Source organism: Nematolebias whitei, chromosome 18 (assembly GCF_014905685.2).
Source record: "Nematolebias whitei isolate Nwh7 chromosome 18, NemWhi1, whole genome shotgun sequence".
Taxonomy (NCBI): Eukaryota; Metazoa; Chordata; class Actinopteri; order Cyprinodontiformes; family Rivulidae; genus Nematolebias; species Nematolebias whitei.
In genome coordinates this window covers 24,563,081-24,578,033 of record NC_056515.1, presented here as the reverse complement: position 1 = coordinate 24,578,033, position 14,953 = coordinate 24,563,081, and the positions used below count along the sequence as shown (strand labels likewise).

Sequence of the window (14,953 nt, the reverse complement as noted above, 5' to 3'; positions counted from 1 at the left end):
ACGTGCTGAATGCTGGGTTATAACAGCTGTTACCTTTGGTATACAGTGATGTCTGTCTGTGTTGCCATTGGATTAAAAATACCAGAGATCACACATCATTAACATGCTGTAAAGCTGCTTTAGAAAATGGTTCTGCTGTTTTTACTTGGCTATAACGTTCTTTGATGTTTACGCATAAAATGGTTTCTATTTCGTAATGGTCTAGTCTGTTTTCCACGTGTTGTATTTAATTTAATGTTGAGCTTTTTGTCAGTTTATCTGACGTTTAATTACATATGCAGTTGCCAACTTTTCTTCTAGTTTTAGGTGTACAGGTGCTGGTCATAAAATTAGAATATCATGAAGAAGTTGATTTATTTCAGTAATTTCATTCAAAAAGTGAAACTTGTATATTATATTGATTCATTACACACAGACTGATATATTTCAAATGTTTATTTATTTTCATGTTGATGATTATAACTGACAACTAATGAAAACTCCAAATTCAGTATCTCAGAAAATTAGAATATTGTGAAAAGGTTCAATATTGAAGACGCCTGGTGCCACATTCTAATCAGCTAATTAACTCAAAACACTTACAAATGCCTTTATATGGTCTCTCAGTCTAGTTCTGTAAGCTACACAATCATGGGGAAGACTGCAGACTGACATTTGTCCAAAAGACGACCATTGACACCTAGCATAAGGAGGGCAGGACACAAAAGGTCATTGCTAAAGAGGCTGGCTGTTCACAGAGCTCTGTGTCCAAGCACATTAATAGAGAGACGAAGAGAAGGAAAAGATGTGGTAGAAAAAATGTGTATAAGCAATAGGGATAACTGCACCATGGAGAGGATTGTGAAACAAAACCCATTCCAAAATATGAGGAAGATTCACAAAAAGTGAATAGTAGCTGGAGTCCGTGCTTCAGGAACCACCATGCACAGACGTATGCAAGACATGAGTTTCATCTGTCGCATTCCTTGTATCAAGCCACTCTTGAACAAGAGACAGGGTCAGAAGTGTTTCACCTGGGCTAAAGGCAAAAAGGACGAGACTGTTGCTGAGTGGTCCAAAATTATGCTCTCTGATGAAAGTAAATTTTGCATTTCCTTTGGAAATCAAGGTCCCAGAGTGGAGGAAGAGAGGAGAGGCACAGAATCCACGTTGCTTGAAGTCCAGTATCAAGTTTCCACAGTAGTGATGGTTTGGGGCCATGACATCTGCTGGTGTTGGTCCACTGTGTTTTCTGAGGTCCAAGGTCAACACAGCCATCTACCAGGAAGTTTTAGAGCACTTCATGCTTCCTGCTGCTGACCAAGTTTATGGAGATGCAGATTTCATTTCCCAGCAGGATTTGGCACCTGTATACAGTGCCAAAGCTACCAGAACCTGGTTTAAGGACCATAGCATCCCTGTTCAAGACCCAACAATTCAGAAGAGCTGAAGGCCACTATCAGAACAACCTGGGCTCTCATAACACCTGAGCAGTGACACAGACTGATCGACTCCATGCCACGCCGCATTGCTACAGTAATCCAGACAAATGGAGCCCCAACTAAGTATTGAATGCTGTACATGCTCATAGTTTTCATGTTCATACTTTTCAGTTGGCCAACATTTTTAAAAATCTTTTATTTTATTTTTTTTAAATTGGTCTTAATATTCTAATTTTCTGAGATACTGAATTTGGGGTTTTCATTAGTTGTCATCAACTTTAAAAGAAATAAACATTTGAAATATATCAGTCTGTGTGTAATGAATGAATATAATATACAAGTTTCACTTTTTGAATGGAATTACTGAAATAAACAAACTTTTTCATGATATTCTAATTTTATGACCAGCACCTGTATTTAGTCGTACGACACCACTGAACAGTAAATGTCTACTTTTGGAAACTGAGAGGAAACAACGTAGTGTTTTAATGCCTGTTACAATGCCATGACATAAATAAAACTACATTAAAAGTGTGATTTTTATTTGAAATGCCAGTTGCTATCAGGTTATCTATTATTATCTTAAAATTACATTGCATTGAAAGTAATCCCCCCATGAGTCTTTGAGCTGTTAGCTTTTACTGATTAGTTGTTTTTGGTTTGCTTTCTTTTTACACTTGGCCAGTCTCCCTCGGCAGCTCCTTACACCTTGACCACCCCTGGCCTGCCCCCTGGATGGGAGGAAAGGAAGGATACCAAGGGAAGAACTTATTACGTCAACCATAACAACCGCACCACTACTTGGACTAGACCAATTGTGCAGGTACAGCAGGTCTGAGGGCTGGCTGTCGAGCTGGTTTCATGCAGGGTACTGGACTGTACCTTGCTTCCTGTCATGGCGTTGACCTGTGTGTGTTGGCCCTTGTGTCCTTTACCCCCTTCTTTGTTTTTTCTTTATATGTTCATAAAGCATTACAGACGAAAACTCTTCAAAGTTTCTTTTTCTGGCTTTCCCTCTGTCTAGTTTCCTGTTTTGTCCAAACTAATTGTATGTCTTTCTTCTCTTGTCTAGCATTTTGCTTGATATTGGGATGAAGTGCATTTTTATATTGTAACCTCTCTGAACCCTGGCATGGATCTGTAACAACCACTCTTCCTTCTCCTTTACTCACTTCAGCTCTGTTTTTGTGCTTGTCTACATCTATTGTTCTGTCTGTAAATGAGGCAGCTTCATGTAGTCTTCAAAACCAACACTGAGGGCATGAGTCTACATTTTTGTACTTTGAAATCACCCTTTTTTCCAATTTTTTTCCAAAAATCAGCACTTGTGTTGTACCTGTTCATCACCTTACTGTCTTTTCATTCTTCTCCTTGTACAAGAAAAAAAAATAGTTGTAATGTAAAGTTTTGTTTTTGCGTCGTACTGCAGTCACAGCCTATACCTGGTTTCTGTTTTGAAGCTAAAATTCTTCCGGTTTGTATTTAATGAGTTTTCCCTCCCATCTTCATGGGCCTTAGTGACTTGTGCTTTTGAAATTTTAGGAGCTAATTTCCTGAGAGTAAAGTTGGCATCCAGACCCTTCCGGTGCAGACAAGCATCTTTTGACAGAATGATTCATGACCAGACGAGGCTTTTATTTTGCTAAGCAGCACCAGTTGCCTTAATCCCCACCCAACCTAACCTCCAAAGTGCTGTTTTTACCGACAGCTGACAGAAGACGGAGCCAGCACCTCAGCAGCAGCGCCAGGAGGAGCCTCGGCTCTGGCACCTGCTTCTTCCTCCTCCTCCAATGCTTCCAACAACCACCTCCAGGAGCCCCAAGTCCGACGACCTCGTAGCCTCAGCTCCCCTACTGTTACCCTTTCCACCCCTTTGGAGGTGAGAATTAGACACCTTTACTATCCTGCTCCATCATTCCCCTTTTCGTTTTCCCATTCTCACCAGCAGGATGAACCTATTTCTGCCCTTTGCTTTCCTTTTATCCATATCCTCCCATGTTCTTTTTTCACACAGTTGAAGATGGCCAAATTAAAACCAACTCGAGACCAAGTCTTTTTACGTTAGTCTTTTTTTTTGCCTTTGATCATATTACATTTTACATCTGTTGACTCTTATTTTCAGGTTTGCCTTTTTCAGAAGCGTTTTTTTTTTTTTTTAATCATCGCCAATCATAAAGAAGTGTTAATCTCACCCTTTGTTTTCCCTCATCTTCTACATTTCTCTCTCCCACTGATAATGCTTGTCTGTCTTCGTGCCCTCCTCTTTTTGGTATTGTCAGTCCGTAATGAGCTGATGTCTGTGAAAGTGACCACAATGGTTAACTAAACTAACATTCACATAAATGTTAGAACCCAAGTTTTGAGAGAGATCACAGCACTGTCACCAGATAAATTAGATTCCTTGGGTTAGATACTTTTCCCCCCACATTACAGAAAAAAAAATGTCTCTTGACTTATTGTAAATCTTGTATCTCCTGATGTTCCACCTTAAAAAAAAATTCCACCAGAAGTCACAAGAAAATGATGATTTTTCAGACCTAGGGTTTTTTTTGTTGAACTGTTTTTGTATACCTTATATCAGGGCTATTCAACTGGTGGCCCAGGGGGCAAAGAAGGCCTACCGTTGAGCTCAGTTCAGCCCACCTATGGGTTCATTTTTAAACAAAACTAGATTTTAAACCATAAAACAAACATTCATTCACAATAACTGCTGGATGTCCGCCCCCTGTGCTCTTGGCTTTCAGTAACTTTATTTGAATAGCCCTGCTTTATATGTTTGACTGAGCTCATCTGCCATTAAAAAGCTGCATTATGTTTCATTGCTTTGAACTAACCTGAACTCAGTTTGTTGAACAGTAGCAATTGTCTCCTTAGCACATCAGGATTTATTTTGCAGCTGTGTGTTCACAGCATTATGCTTCTCATGAAACTCTTTTTCATGCTGGTTTAAGAGTGTTAATATTCACACAGCACAGGTGGTTAACTTGTGAGCCGCCTGATCCTTACAGGTAAACTATTGAAATTTCACCTTGTCTATTTGACCCTTTTAAGCCTTTCAGATCATGCAGAGAAAATATCTCGTTATTACAGCTTAAAGTCTTTAGTGTTCACCTTTTAAAGCAGAATATCACAATTCCGTACACTTTTATCTGATTTGAACATGATCTTAATCTTTGCAGAATTGAGGCGGATCATAAATAAACAAGAAACTTGGTTAATTAAGACCAACATGGTCTCTAAAAATGGATGACCTCTTTTTGACCCTTCCCTGCAGTTAATGGCTTTACTCCATGGTAAAGATCATTTACTTCTACCGAGTGAACAGACCTGAAGGGGCTTTAATTAAAGTGTGTTTCAGCGTTAACGAGACATTGTGGGAGTAAAAGGAAATGAAACATGAACAGAGGTTGATGTAATTACAACTTCAAGTGGAGGTGGAAGGTCGGTGATTAATGAATGCTTTTTCTCTCTTTTATAAAATGAGATCGGTCATAATTACTGCCGGGGAAAAAATGTTTGTTAGTGTGAACATTCAAAACACAAATCTGATCTAGTAGAAGATGTGGATACGTTTAAAATGATGGATTGTTCCTCACCCATCAGTCCTCCACCTTCATTGTGAACCTTCTCTTCTCGAGGTCTTTTAGTGAAATGAGGTTATTTTATTCCTTGTGTTTTATTATTATCAGGGGGCCAACAACATCCAGGTGCGAAGGGCTGTGAAAGACACGCTCTCCAATCCTCAGTCCCCCCAGCCGTCCCCTTACAGCTCCCCCAAATCACAACATAAAGCGCAGCAGAGCTTCTTGCCCCCAGGCTGGGAGATGAGGATAGCTCCAAACGGACGGCCTTTTTTCATCGACCACAACAGCAGGACCACCACATGGGTGAGTCAGTTCACTGAGCTGTGACCACTTTTTACTCTAAAAATAGAAATCTTGGAAAATAGAAGTAAAACTGCTGGTATGTTTATTTATTTTTATTTTTTTTTCTGAATGTAGTGTTTTGGGTAATATTTGATCTTATAAAATAAATGTAAGACAGCTGTTAGCCCTTTTCTTTACAGATTGTTTTAGTGACATCTTGTGGTGTAAAAGTAATCAAGCATGTGTTTCTTCATTCTTGGAATTAATAAGAAATATGCTTCTTGATTAGTAGTCTTTTTTTTTTTTTTTTATTGCCTTAATTTTGTTCCATTTTTGCTGCCGATAAACAGGAGGATCCCAGGTTGAAATACCCAGTCCATATGAGGAATAAGAACTCAATGGAGCCTGGTGACCTTGGTCCTCTTCCTGTAAGTACGGTCACAGATTGATTTACGTCTGTTTGGCCTCCAAAACCCATTCATAACGAGCTCAGCAATTCCTTAGCCTTGTTCACCCACCACCACGATTATTTATTACACTGCTTCTATAGTAATTGCTTTAACTGGATTAACTGCTTTTTGAAATAAACAAGTAATTGTTACATTTTAAAGCAATTTTATCTTCCATTGTGCTTTTTCTTACAGGTCGGTTCAATGCCTGTTTATTAAACTTTATATTTGTTAGTCTGATTAAAGCTTAAGAGATCTGGGGACGAACTCAAGAAAAGGTTAGGATTCACCTAATTTGGAGGTGAAAGTAATAAAAGCTCGAGTTTAAGAAAATTGCTTTTTAAATCAATCCAGAGCCTTTAGTATGGTTAAAAAGACTCCTCTGTAGCAACAAAGTAGCATGAATACACAACACTTTCTCAGAAATGTAAGTAACACAACTTGGAGAGCAAGAAATGTGGTTAGTCCAGTTGGTGGTGCATTTTTACAAGGCTCATTGTCAATGCCCGCCATCGAAGACGAGAGAAAAATGTTCTTTTTCTTCTCTGTGTGTTTGTTCGACTGTAGCTTCAGCAGAATTTCTCATGAACCACTGGACCACTTGTAATGAAACTGCCAGATAGTATTCATTGGATAAAGATCTTAGTACAGATTAAATTATTTTAAAACTCTGGTATGGAAATTGATGGGTGATACACATTTAGAATGCTAGACTTTTAAATATGCAAACATATTAGCTCTTTTAAACATAAACATAAAATGTTTGCTCTTAAAACCATGTTTCGCTGCTCATTGTAGGAGTTTCTCTGATTTTTTTATAGCTGTAGTACATTTACAACATATGTTAGCTTCTATGTGTTGCAGGAGTTAGAGGTTTTTATGCCACAAAGCTGTTACGGATCGTGTCATTAACGTTTTGATGGTATATCTGCTGGATCGTGTAGGTTTCTGGTCTACAGTGCAGATTATGTTGTAGTGTAGCACTTTCAATCTTTTTTTTTTTGTTTGTTTGTTTTGGTAAATCTGCAACAAATGAGCCAAACAGTACTGCAGCTAGGCGTTTCATGATTATTTCGAGTTGGAACACCTCGCAGGCTTGTGTGGTTGTGTGTGTGTGATATTTTTCTTCCCTTCTATCTCATTTCTCTCTGGTGGATCTAATGTACACTACTTCTTCTACACCTGGCCATGTCTGTTTGGCAGAACCTACCAGAGGAGGTTGGTTGGTGCCTCCCTCCCTCTGCCTGCCTTCCTACCCGTCTGATCTAGTTTGGTCAAGTGCCTGCAGATGAGCCTTAAGTTTTCTTTTCTTTCTCCCCTCCCACTATCTCTTTCTTTTTTCTCTTTCTCTGTCATGACCAGCATGGATGGATTGTACTTTTCCCTTCCTTTTGGTGTTTCACGCCACTGTTTCCTCTCCACGAGCGCCATCCCTGCATCACCACTACTTCTTTTGCTCTTCATGACTTGTAAATTGGAGACATTCGCTTTTTCTGTTGATCATCACCAACGTCTGAGACTCGTATAAGTTTGTAACGTGGAGCAAAATGAAATCCTCCAGGCATTTGTTAGAGGGAGAAATAGACCCAAAAGGAAGAAGTGATGGAGGACCGGGGAGTGAAAGAACAAGGGAGGCTCCAAAAGGTGCCAGAGGAAGGAAGTGACTGTAACCTGCATGTGTTGTTGGTTTTTGTTTGGTCCCCACTCTTTCAGCAGCAGCATACATAGAAACACACGCTTTAACACTTGATTTGGCAGATTATCAGATTCTCTTCTTTCTCCACCCATTTCATTTATTGTTGCTGGTGACTACAAGTGTGTATGTGTGTGGCCTGTGACACTATGGTGTTATTGGTGGTATACTGGTTGTAACCAGTGTTGGTGATAAACATTTATGTTGTCATACCCCTGCCTTGCTGATGTGTTAGGCCTGACTCAAATAGGACAGGAAATCCTTTTATTTCCTTTGCTGTGTTTGATTGAGCCTGCAGTGCTGAGATGTCAGCGTTCGACCGTCTAACGGTCAAGTTCAATTAAACATGAATCAAAAAGGAAAGCTAAATGGATGCATTTAAAATACTATTTGAGCACAGCTTGTGTGGTGGTGCTAAGTAAATGTTTTCCTCGTTCACCTTTTCTTGTTTCTTTTTCAGCCTGGATGGGAAGAAAGGGTTCACACAGATGGACGCACCTTTTACATAGATCACAGTAAGATCTGTGTTGATGTTCTTTATTTGTTTTCTGTTTTTGTGTCGTCCATTTTATAGGTATATTATTCAAACCCACTCAGAACTTAAACACCTAACCACCCATGTTTAATGTCCTGGTTAGAGTGGGGAAATTTAGTGCTTGAAGCACGAAACATTTACTTTTTACTGGAGGGACATCTAGAAGGTGACCTCCTTTTTAAACTCTGGAAAAGATATTTGCAATTTAAACGTCCTCCTTTTAGACCATTTTTTAAGTGTCTGACACCACTTGTATGATTACAACACTTACTCTGTAGTTTGCTTCTGTTTGTTATAAAAGTTTAGATATTTATTTGGTAGTTTCAGATGTTTTAGCTGTTTTTAAAATGAAAGAATTGTGAATTTGCCAAAGGATAAAAGTCATACAAGCAAACCAACACTTACAATGTTTTATATGAAGCAATATTTCCTTTGTTGCTGTTTCTGTTTAGATAAATTTAAATAAATGAATTTGTTCAAACTTCCAGTAAAATTATGACTAAACTGAATGAAATAGAAAACAGATCATTTATCTTTATGGAGGTAAATTGTTATAAATCTCTTGAATGGAATACACTTTGCTATAACCAGTGGTTACGTTCATTAGCTGTATTTATGTTGATTGTTTTCATTATAGTTTTTTTTCTATTTAACATGTATTCAAATTATATATTAAGTAGACAAAGTTTTCCTTATTTAAACTGTTGGATAATTTAATTATCCTAATATCAACTCATTTATCAAATAAGCCACACAGGATCCAAGAAGATCTTTACAACCCAAGTTTAATCGTTGCAAGTGGAGCAGCAATTGGAAACAGGCATACAAGATGTAATTCGTAGCCCTGATCACAAGGTCTGCTCGCAGACAGCAGAAAGGAGCATCAACTTATACGTTTATCAGAAAAGGCGAGGTCAAGACATCTCTGCTTTCCAGCTTAGGGGCCTTGAAGTTTATCAGGTGCGCTGGTCCTGTGTTCCTGCAGGCTCCACTTTGCTTTGTTCAGACAAAACGACTCTAACTTACACATATGGTTCTATATTAAAACATTAGTAAGTGAAAAACATCCATGACCTTTACATCCCTCATCATAAACCCAATGTCCTAAGATGACATTTCTGTATACTTGTTCTTATATGACTTGTGTTCAAATTCAAGTCTGAAATTCCAAAATTAAAACATGTCTTTTCCATTCAGATACAAAGACCACACAGTGGGAGGACCCCAGGTTACAGAGTCCAGCTATCACAGGACCCGTGAGTAGATTAATCTTTTATACCCACTTCGTGGAGTTTTTGCTCCAACAGTGTCTCCACTCCACGCAGTCTTATCTGACACAATACTTTAAGCTTCAGTATCAAGGAGATTAATCACTTTGTCACAGCAGTTCTAACAAAAACATGACTATCTTTAATTTGTCTGATTAAAAATAAAGATTTTATGTTCCATTTCAAATATTGTTTGCTTTTGTCATCAGTTTTTTACCTATTCATTACAGTTTTATGCATGTTGAGCTTGTTTATAACCTCTTCACTTCTATGCAGGCTGTTCCCTACTCCAGAGAGTTCAAACAGAAATATGACTACTTCAGGAAGAAATTAAAGAAACCGGTAAGAAATGATTCCATATTTAAGCATTTCTGGAAAACAAATAGTTTGTCTAAATATGGTTCAAACAGTAAGATTTTCCCCTTTTATAAGAGTTGGATGCAGTGTGCCCTATTTAGTCATGCTTCTAGCTGACTGACCACATTTTAGGTTTTTAATTTGCAACAAAGCAGTAGTTAGAATCTTTTCTCTAAACTGTTTCACAGGCTGACATCCCCAACCGGTTCGAGATGAAGCTCCACAGGAACAACATCTTCGAAGAGTCGTACCGTCGAATCATGTCGCTGAAGAGGCCGGACATCCTGAAGGCCCGGCTGTGGATTGAGTTTGAATCTGAAAAAGGATTGGACTACGGCGGCGTGGCTCGAGAGTGGTTCTTCCTTTTATCTAAGGAAATGTTTAATCCATACTACGGCCTGTTCGAGTACTCTGCCACGTAAGTCTCCACTTGTTTTAGTGCTCATGTTACAAAAGAAAGAGGGCCCTTTAGGCATTGAACAGAATGCAACACCGGATTTGGCGTTACGCAAAGCCAAAATAAGAACACGCTGTGATGAAAATGTCCTCTTCTCATATGTTCTGGACTTTCTCTACAACCTGTGATAAAAGGCGCCGCTGTGTTGTTTCCTCATGAGACTTGTGAAAACTTCCTCTTTCTTTGATTATCTTTTCCTCTTATTCTAAATCCATCCTGAAGCAAACGTTTCCCACACAAACCATCATTAGGGTGGATTTTTTCTCTGCACTACTGTCATTACATAATGACTCTGTTCATTATTTTAGACTGCGAGTGATCTTGAACAACAAAGAGGCTGTAAAAATGAACAATGATTCAAAAATAGAAGCATAGTTTAAAACTTTTAGCCTTTAAAGCTGCTTATCTTTTTTTTGTTTTAACATCGTAGTGCTGCAGCAATTCAGAACCAGAATAAGCTTCATTATCATTGTACCGGGATACAGTGAAATTATGTCCGTTGCGATAGATGAAGTTTTGTCCCTAGTTGCCCATGTCCCAGGAGAAATTTGATTGTCGGCTCGTATCCAAGGCCAAAAGGGAGAGTCCGATTCAGATAAGCTACATTTGTTGATTTTCTTCAAGCAGACTGTTTTTTTTATTGTCAGCCTTGAGTTCTGCTGGAACCTTTCCCGGTCCAAAGTGGCCAGATGGGTATTCCATTCCACTAATCCGTGTAATGACCTTTCCTCAAGGTCAATCCCAACATGCTGGCGAGTCCCAGAAGCCACAAGTGGCTTGCGATTCTCACAAATCGCCTCCATCTTACAGTTTAGCTCATAAATCAGCTGATTTTGAGGGCTCGAAGCACAAACTAAACCTTCACACAGACTCGGAAGCTTTGCTATGGCCGAAACTGCTTCCAATGTCTTCTTTAAAAGTTGATAAAAACAGAGCCCCGCCGATGCCAAAGATCAGAAACCCTGCTATCATAAATCCAAGTATATAAACATCTTCAGTGTTCTCCTGAGACAGAACTGAGAGACACATCAGCTGATCTGATGTACCCGCAGCGTGAGTCTCAGCCGTACAAGAGGGTTCTCCAGAACCCTGTCGTTTTGTTGAAAAGATTTTGTTGATGGCGTTGAAAGTCCAGCCCATCAGATCCATAATCATATTTTTTGTTTGGGAGATATGTACCAGGAGCTTCAAACACACACAGAGCAAAGCAGAAGGAAGAGGAGAACAGGGGGAGGGAGAGCAGAAGTGTCCGCCTTGAGCGAGATCCAGAGTATTAAATACAATTAAATACAAAGCTATTGTTGATAACTGTAGATATCGCAGCTTTTGTTTTAGTTTGTGAAACCAATTAAAAAATTGCATTGGGTTAAAAATATTTATTTACACTGTGTGGTTTTCTGGTCAGTCAAGGTCTTGACAATGGAACAAAAGCTCAGCCTGATTGTATTATTTGTTCTCAAAATAAATAAATAAAAAGCTAAACATTAATTTCTTCCTCTCTGGTTTTTGAATCATCTGATCAGGGATAATTACACTCTCCAAATCAATCCCAACTCTGGCCTCTGCAACGAGGATCACCTCTCCTATTTCAAATTCATCGGTCGTGTAGCAGGAATGGCCGTGTTTCATGGAAAACTGTTGGATGGTAAGATAATTGGTGCTCGTAGTTATCCTAAATACTGTATGTTTTTACTGTATATTCGTTCATTTATCATGTTTGAGAATTATTGTGGTATGTTATATGGTATGTTATATTGTGGTTTGAAGCTTTTTCTCACGCACAGTATCAACACTCTTCTATTGTCGTAGGTTTTTTCATTCGACCGTTTTACAAGATGATGCTGGGAAAACAGATTTCTCTTAAAGACATGGAGTCTGTGGTAAGACCTCATTCTCACACATTTATTAGATTTATTTGTTAAGGTTTTTGTTAGTCAGTCAGCAGCAGACAAGTTTTTATGCGATTGGAATGATTCTTTGTCTATAAACTTGGTCAAATTGTAAATGATTTATCTGTACTCACAGGACAGTGAATACTACAACTCGCTGAAGTGGATTCTGGAAAATGATCCCACTGAGCTTGACCTGAGGTTTTGTATTGATGAGGACAACTTTGGACAGGCGTGTAGACCCCTTTGCAATCAGCCAAGACCTCGTGTGTTGTTTTGGTATCAAGAGTAACCTTCATCTTTTTTGTTTTTGTTCTTCAGACGTATCAGGTGGATCTGAAGCCCAGTGGCTCAGACATGGTGGTTACCAATGAGAACAAGAAGGAATACATAGAGTAAGTCTTATTTTACTCTTTAAAATGACTTTTTTTTTTTACTCTTTTCATATTTTTTTTTCCTCTTTCAGCTTGGTCATCCAGTGGAGGTTTGTAAACAGAGTTCAGAAGCAGATGAACGCCTTCTTGGAGGTATTTATATGCGGTGATACATTACCACATGGTGGCAGTGTAACCACAGATTATGTTGTTCATATAGGTCTGTTTTTGAATATTATCATTCCTTATCCATTAGGCTTTCTTCTACAGTTATTCACGATTTCAGTACTTAGTGAATTGTTTTGATTTTGTCCTAATTTTCAGGGCTTCACTGAACTCATTCCCATCGATCTGATCAAGATCTTTGATGAAAACGAACTGGAGGTATGGATACCTCAAAATTACACTGCAAAATGTTCTAAATAATGTTTACTTAAGATTATTAATGCCCATTTGAGAGCATAGTTCATCAGTAGTAAAATAAATGGTTTCGAGTTGTTTAATAATGACATTTTATTGTTACATTAGTATACATTTACTGAATAATTTAATCAAGAACAGATTAACATAACATGACCAGTTAATTTAAAATAAAGATATTCATTACAGAGATATTCACATATGTCATTACGTTTTATTTATATATTTTAAAATACTATTCTCCCTTTTATCCCGTGAAGCTGCTCATGTGTGGTCTCGGTGATGTGGACGTCAACGACTGGAGGCAACACACTGTTTACAAGAACGGCTACTGTCCCAACCATCCCGTCATACAGTGGTTCTGGAAGGTTTGTTTCATGTTCACGCACAGATTAATAACTACATGCAGAATCATGGATAGGAGATAATTAGAGATGGGATATAATATTAGCTGTAGATACTTATAATGCAGCGATAAAGTACAATATTCTAAAGAAATAGGTTTACAAATACTTATTGTGCTTACAAGGTAGTAACTTGGTCTGAAATGTTTAATATAACAACTAGATGAAATATTTAGGTGAACAAATTTGGCTCACTATTTGGCAAGAAACTAGTCAGTTTAGTCACTGTCCTCCTTAATTAATGCATAATAAGCAGTTATTAATGATTTATAAAGTGTTTATAGAGGCATTAATAACATATCTATAAACTATTTATTAGACATCTATAAGGGGAACCTTATTGTAAAGTGGTACCCACATTTGGCTGCTGAACCACCATGTATTTTGTTCAATATGTGGTTGGCAAACGAGTCTTTTCCTGGAAACTGTCATGTGAAAGGCAGCATACCTTTAGTTTTGAGCAACTTTTAACCTCTTTATATTTTACTTACGAAGACTGTAAGAAATCCTGAGCAAAACTTCTTGTGACATTCTTGGAAAAGCTATGTAAATGAGGACCTTAAATTAAATGTTATACCCAAAACACTTTCAAAGGGGACTGTATTTTAAATACAGACATGGGAAACAAGAGACAAACAAATTTAAAATCCTTAAAGGTACAAGTTTAGGCTCCTTTTTTTTCTTCTTCACTGAGTCGTAGTTCAGTGGGAAATGGCTCAGTGACAAATCAAAAAAGGAAAGTTGTGAAGTGTAGCAGCTTCTTTAGAGCGCACGTTGTGCAGAAGCAGAATGTTTCATGATACGAGCCGAGTCCGGTCACGTTTCTGTGCGTTCGACCTGCGTCAGATCTACTGGCCTCATTTTTGTCGATCAAAGTCTATTTGGAAGAACGAGCATGTTTGCTCTGATGAAAGAGCCTAAAGCATTACCTGTCCTAGTTATTATCTTGAGCCTTAACAGACTTGCACACATCAAACACACTTCTGTTTGAATTTGTACTCTCACTTCTGGTTTTTCACAAGATCATTGTGACAATACCGTACATTGCCCAACTTGTTACCCAAATCTATGCTTTCACAATTACATTAAACTGACCCCGACACACTTTGCAACGTTTACTCTTTGTGCATTTACACTAAATTCTTGAAATCTACAAATTAATAGATATAATATAATCTAGAGACTGAGCATAAATTAAAATTCAACTTCTTATGTTCCTTTCACACTGATTTAGTAATATTACTAAACGAAAATGTATTCTGGTGAAATGTCAGTCATTCATTCTTTTCCCGTCCTTCTACTTTAGGTTGTACTATTGATGGATGCTGAGAAGAGAATTCGTCTCCTCCAGTTTGTTACAGGAACGTCACGAGTTCCCATGAATGGCTTTGCTGAGCTTTACGGTATGTGACCAGTTCGGTCATTGTGTACAGTATAAAGGGAATTTATCCAAAAGTATTATAAAAATAAATCAGTATACAGTAGTCCATTAAATTCAGTTTAGTTTATTTATATAGCACCGAGTCACAACAGAAGTCATCTCAGGACACTGAACAGATACGTTCATATATAAAAATAATACTTTAACACTATTTATCTGAGGAGCAGACTGCTTTGAATTTAACTCCATCCCAGAACTCTCATCTTGAGCAAGCATGAAGGCGACAGGGGAAAGGAAAAACTCCCTCATGAGGAAGAAACCTTTAGCAGAACCAGGAGTCCATCGTTTATCGCGGGGGATCCGTACCCTTAAGCCCCGCGATAAGTGAAAAACCTTGGAAGTAGGAATAGTAGTACAAGTATGTATGTGTATATATATA

At 38.2% G+C, this 14,953-nt stretch overlaps 1 protein-coding gene across 2 annotated transcripts in view; it reads left to right on the top strand.

The window, feature by feature from the left end:
* Positions 1-14,953, top strand: part of nedd4l (NEDD4 like E3 ubiquitin protein ligase) — a 49,537-nt gene that overhangs the window by 33,656 nt on the left and 928 nt on the right. For both annotated transcript variants that reach the window (XM_037692135.1, XM_037692136.1), the window contains 16 exons: positions 2,107-2,244; positions 3,130-3,300; positions 5,111-5,308; positions 5,638-5,715; positions 7,890-7,944; positions 9,162-9,220; positions 9,509-9,574; positions 9,778-10,007; positions 11,570-11,691; positions 11,856-11,926; positions 12,072-12,167; positions 12,257-12,330; positions 12,402-12,462; positions 12,634-12,693; positions 12,990-13,097; positions 14,440-14,536. In XM_037692135.1, coding sequence (XP_037548063.1) covers positions 2,107-2,244; positions 3,130-3,300; positions 5,111-5,308; positions 5,638-5,715; positions 7,890-7,944; positions 9,162-9,220; positions 9,509-9,574; positions 9,778-10,007; positions 11,570-11,691; positions 11,856-11,926; positions 12,072-12,167; positions 12,257-12,330; positions 12,402-12,462; positions 12,634-12,693; positions 12,990-13,097; positions 14,440-14,536 — 1,684 coding nt within the window. The remainder of the gene's footprint in view (positions 1-2,106; positions 2,245-3,129; positions 3,301-5,110; positions 5,309-5,637; positions 5,716-7,889; positions 7,945-9,161; positions 9,221-9,508; positions 9,575-9,777; positions 10,008-11,569; positions 11,692-11,855; positions 11,927-12,071; positions 12,168-12,256; positions 12,331-12,401; positions 12,463-12,633; positions 12,694-12,989; positions 13,098-14,439; positions 14,537-14,953) is intronic.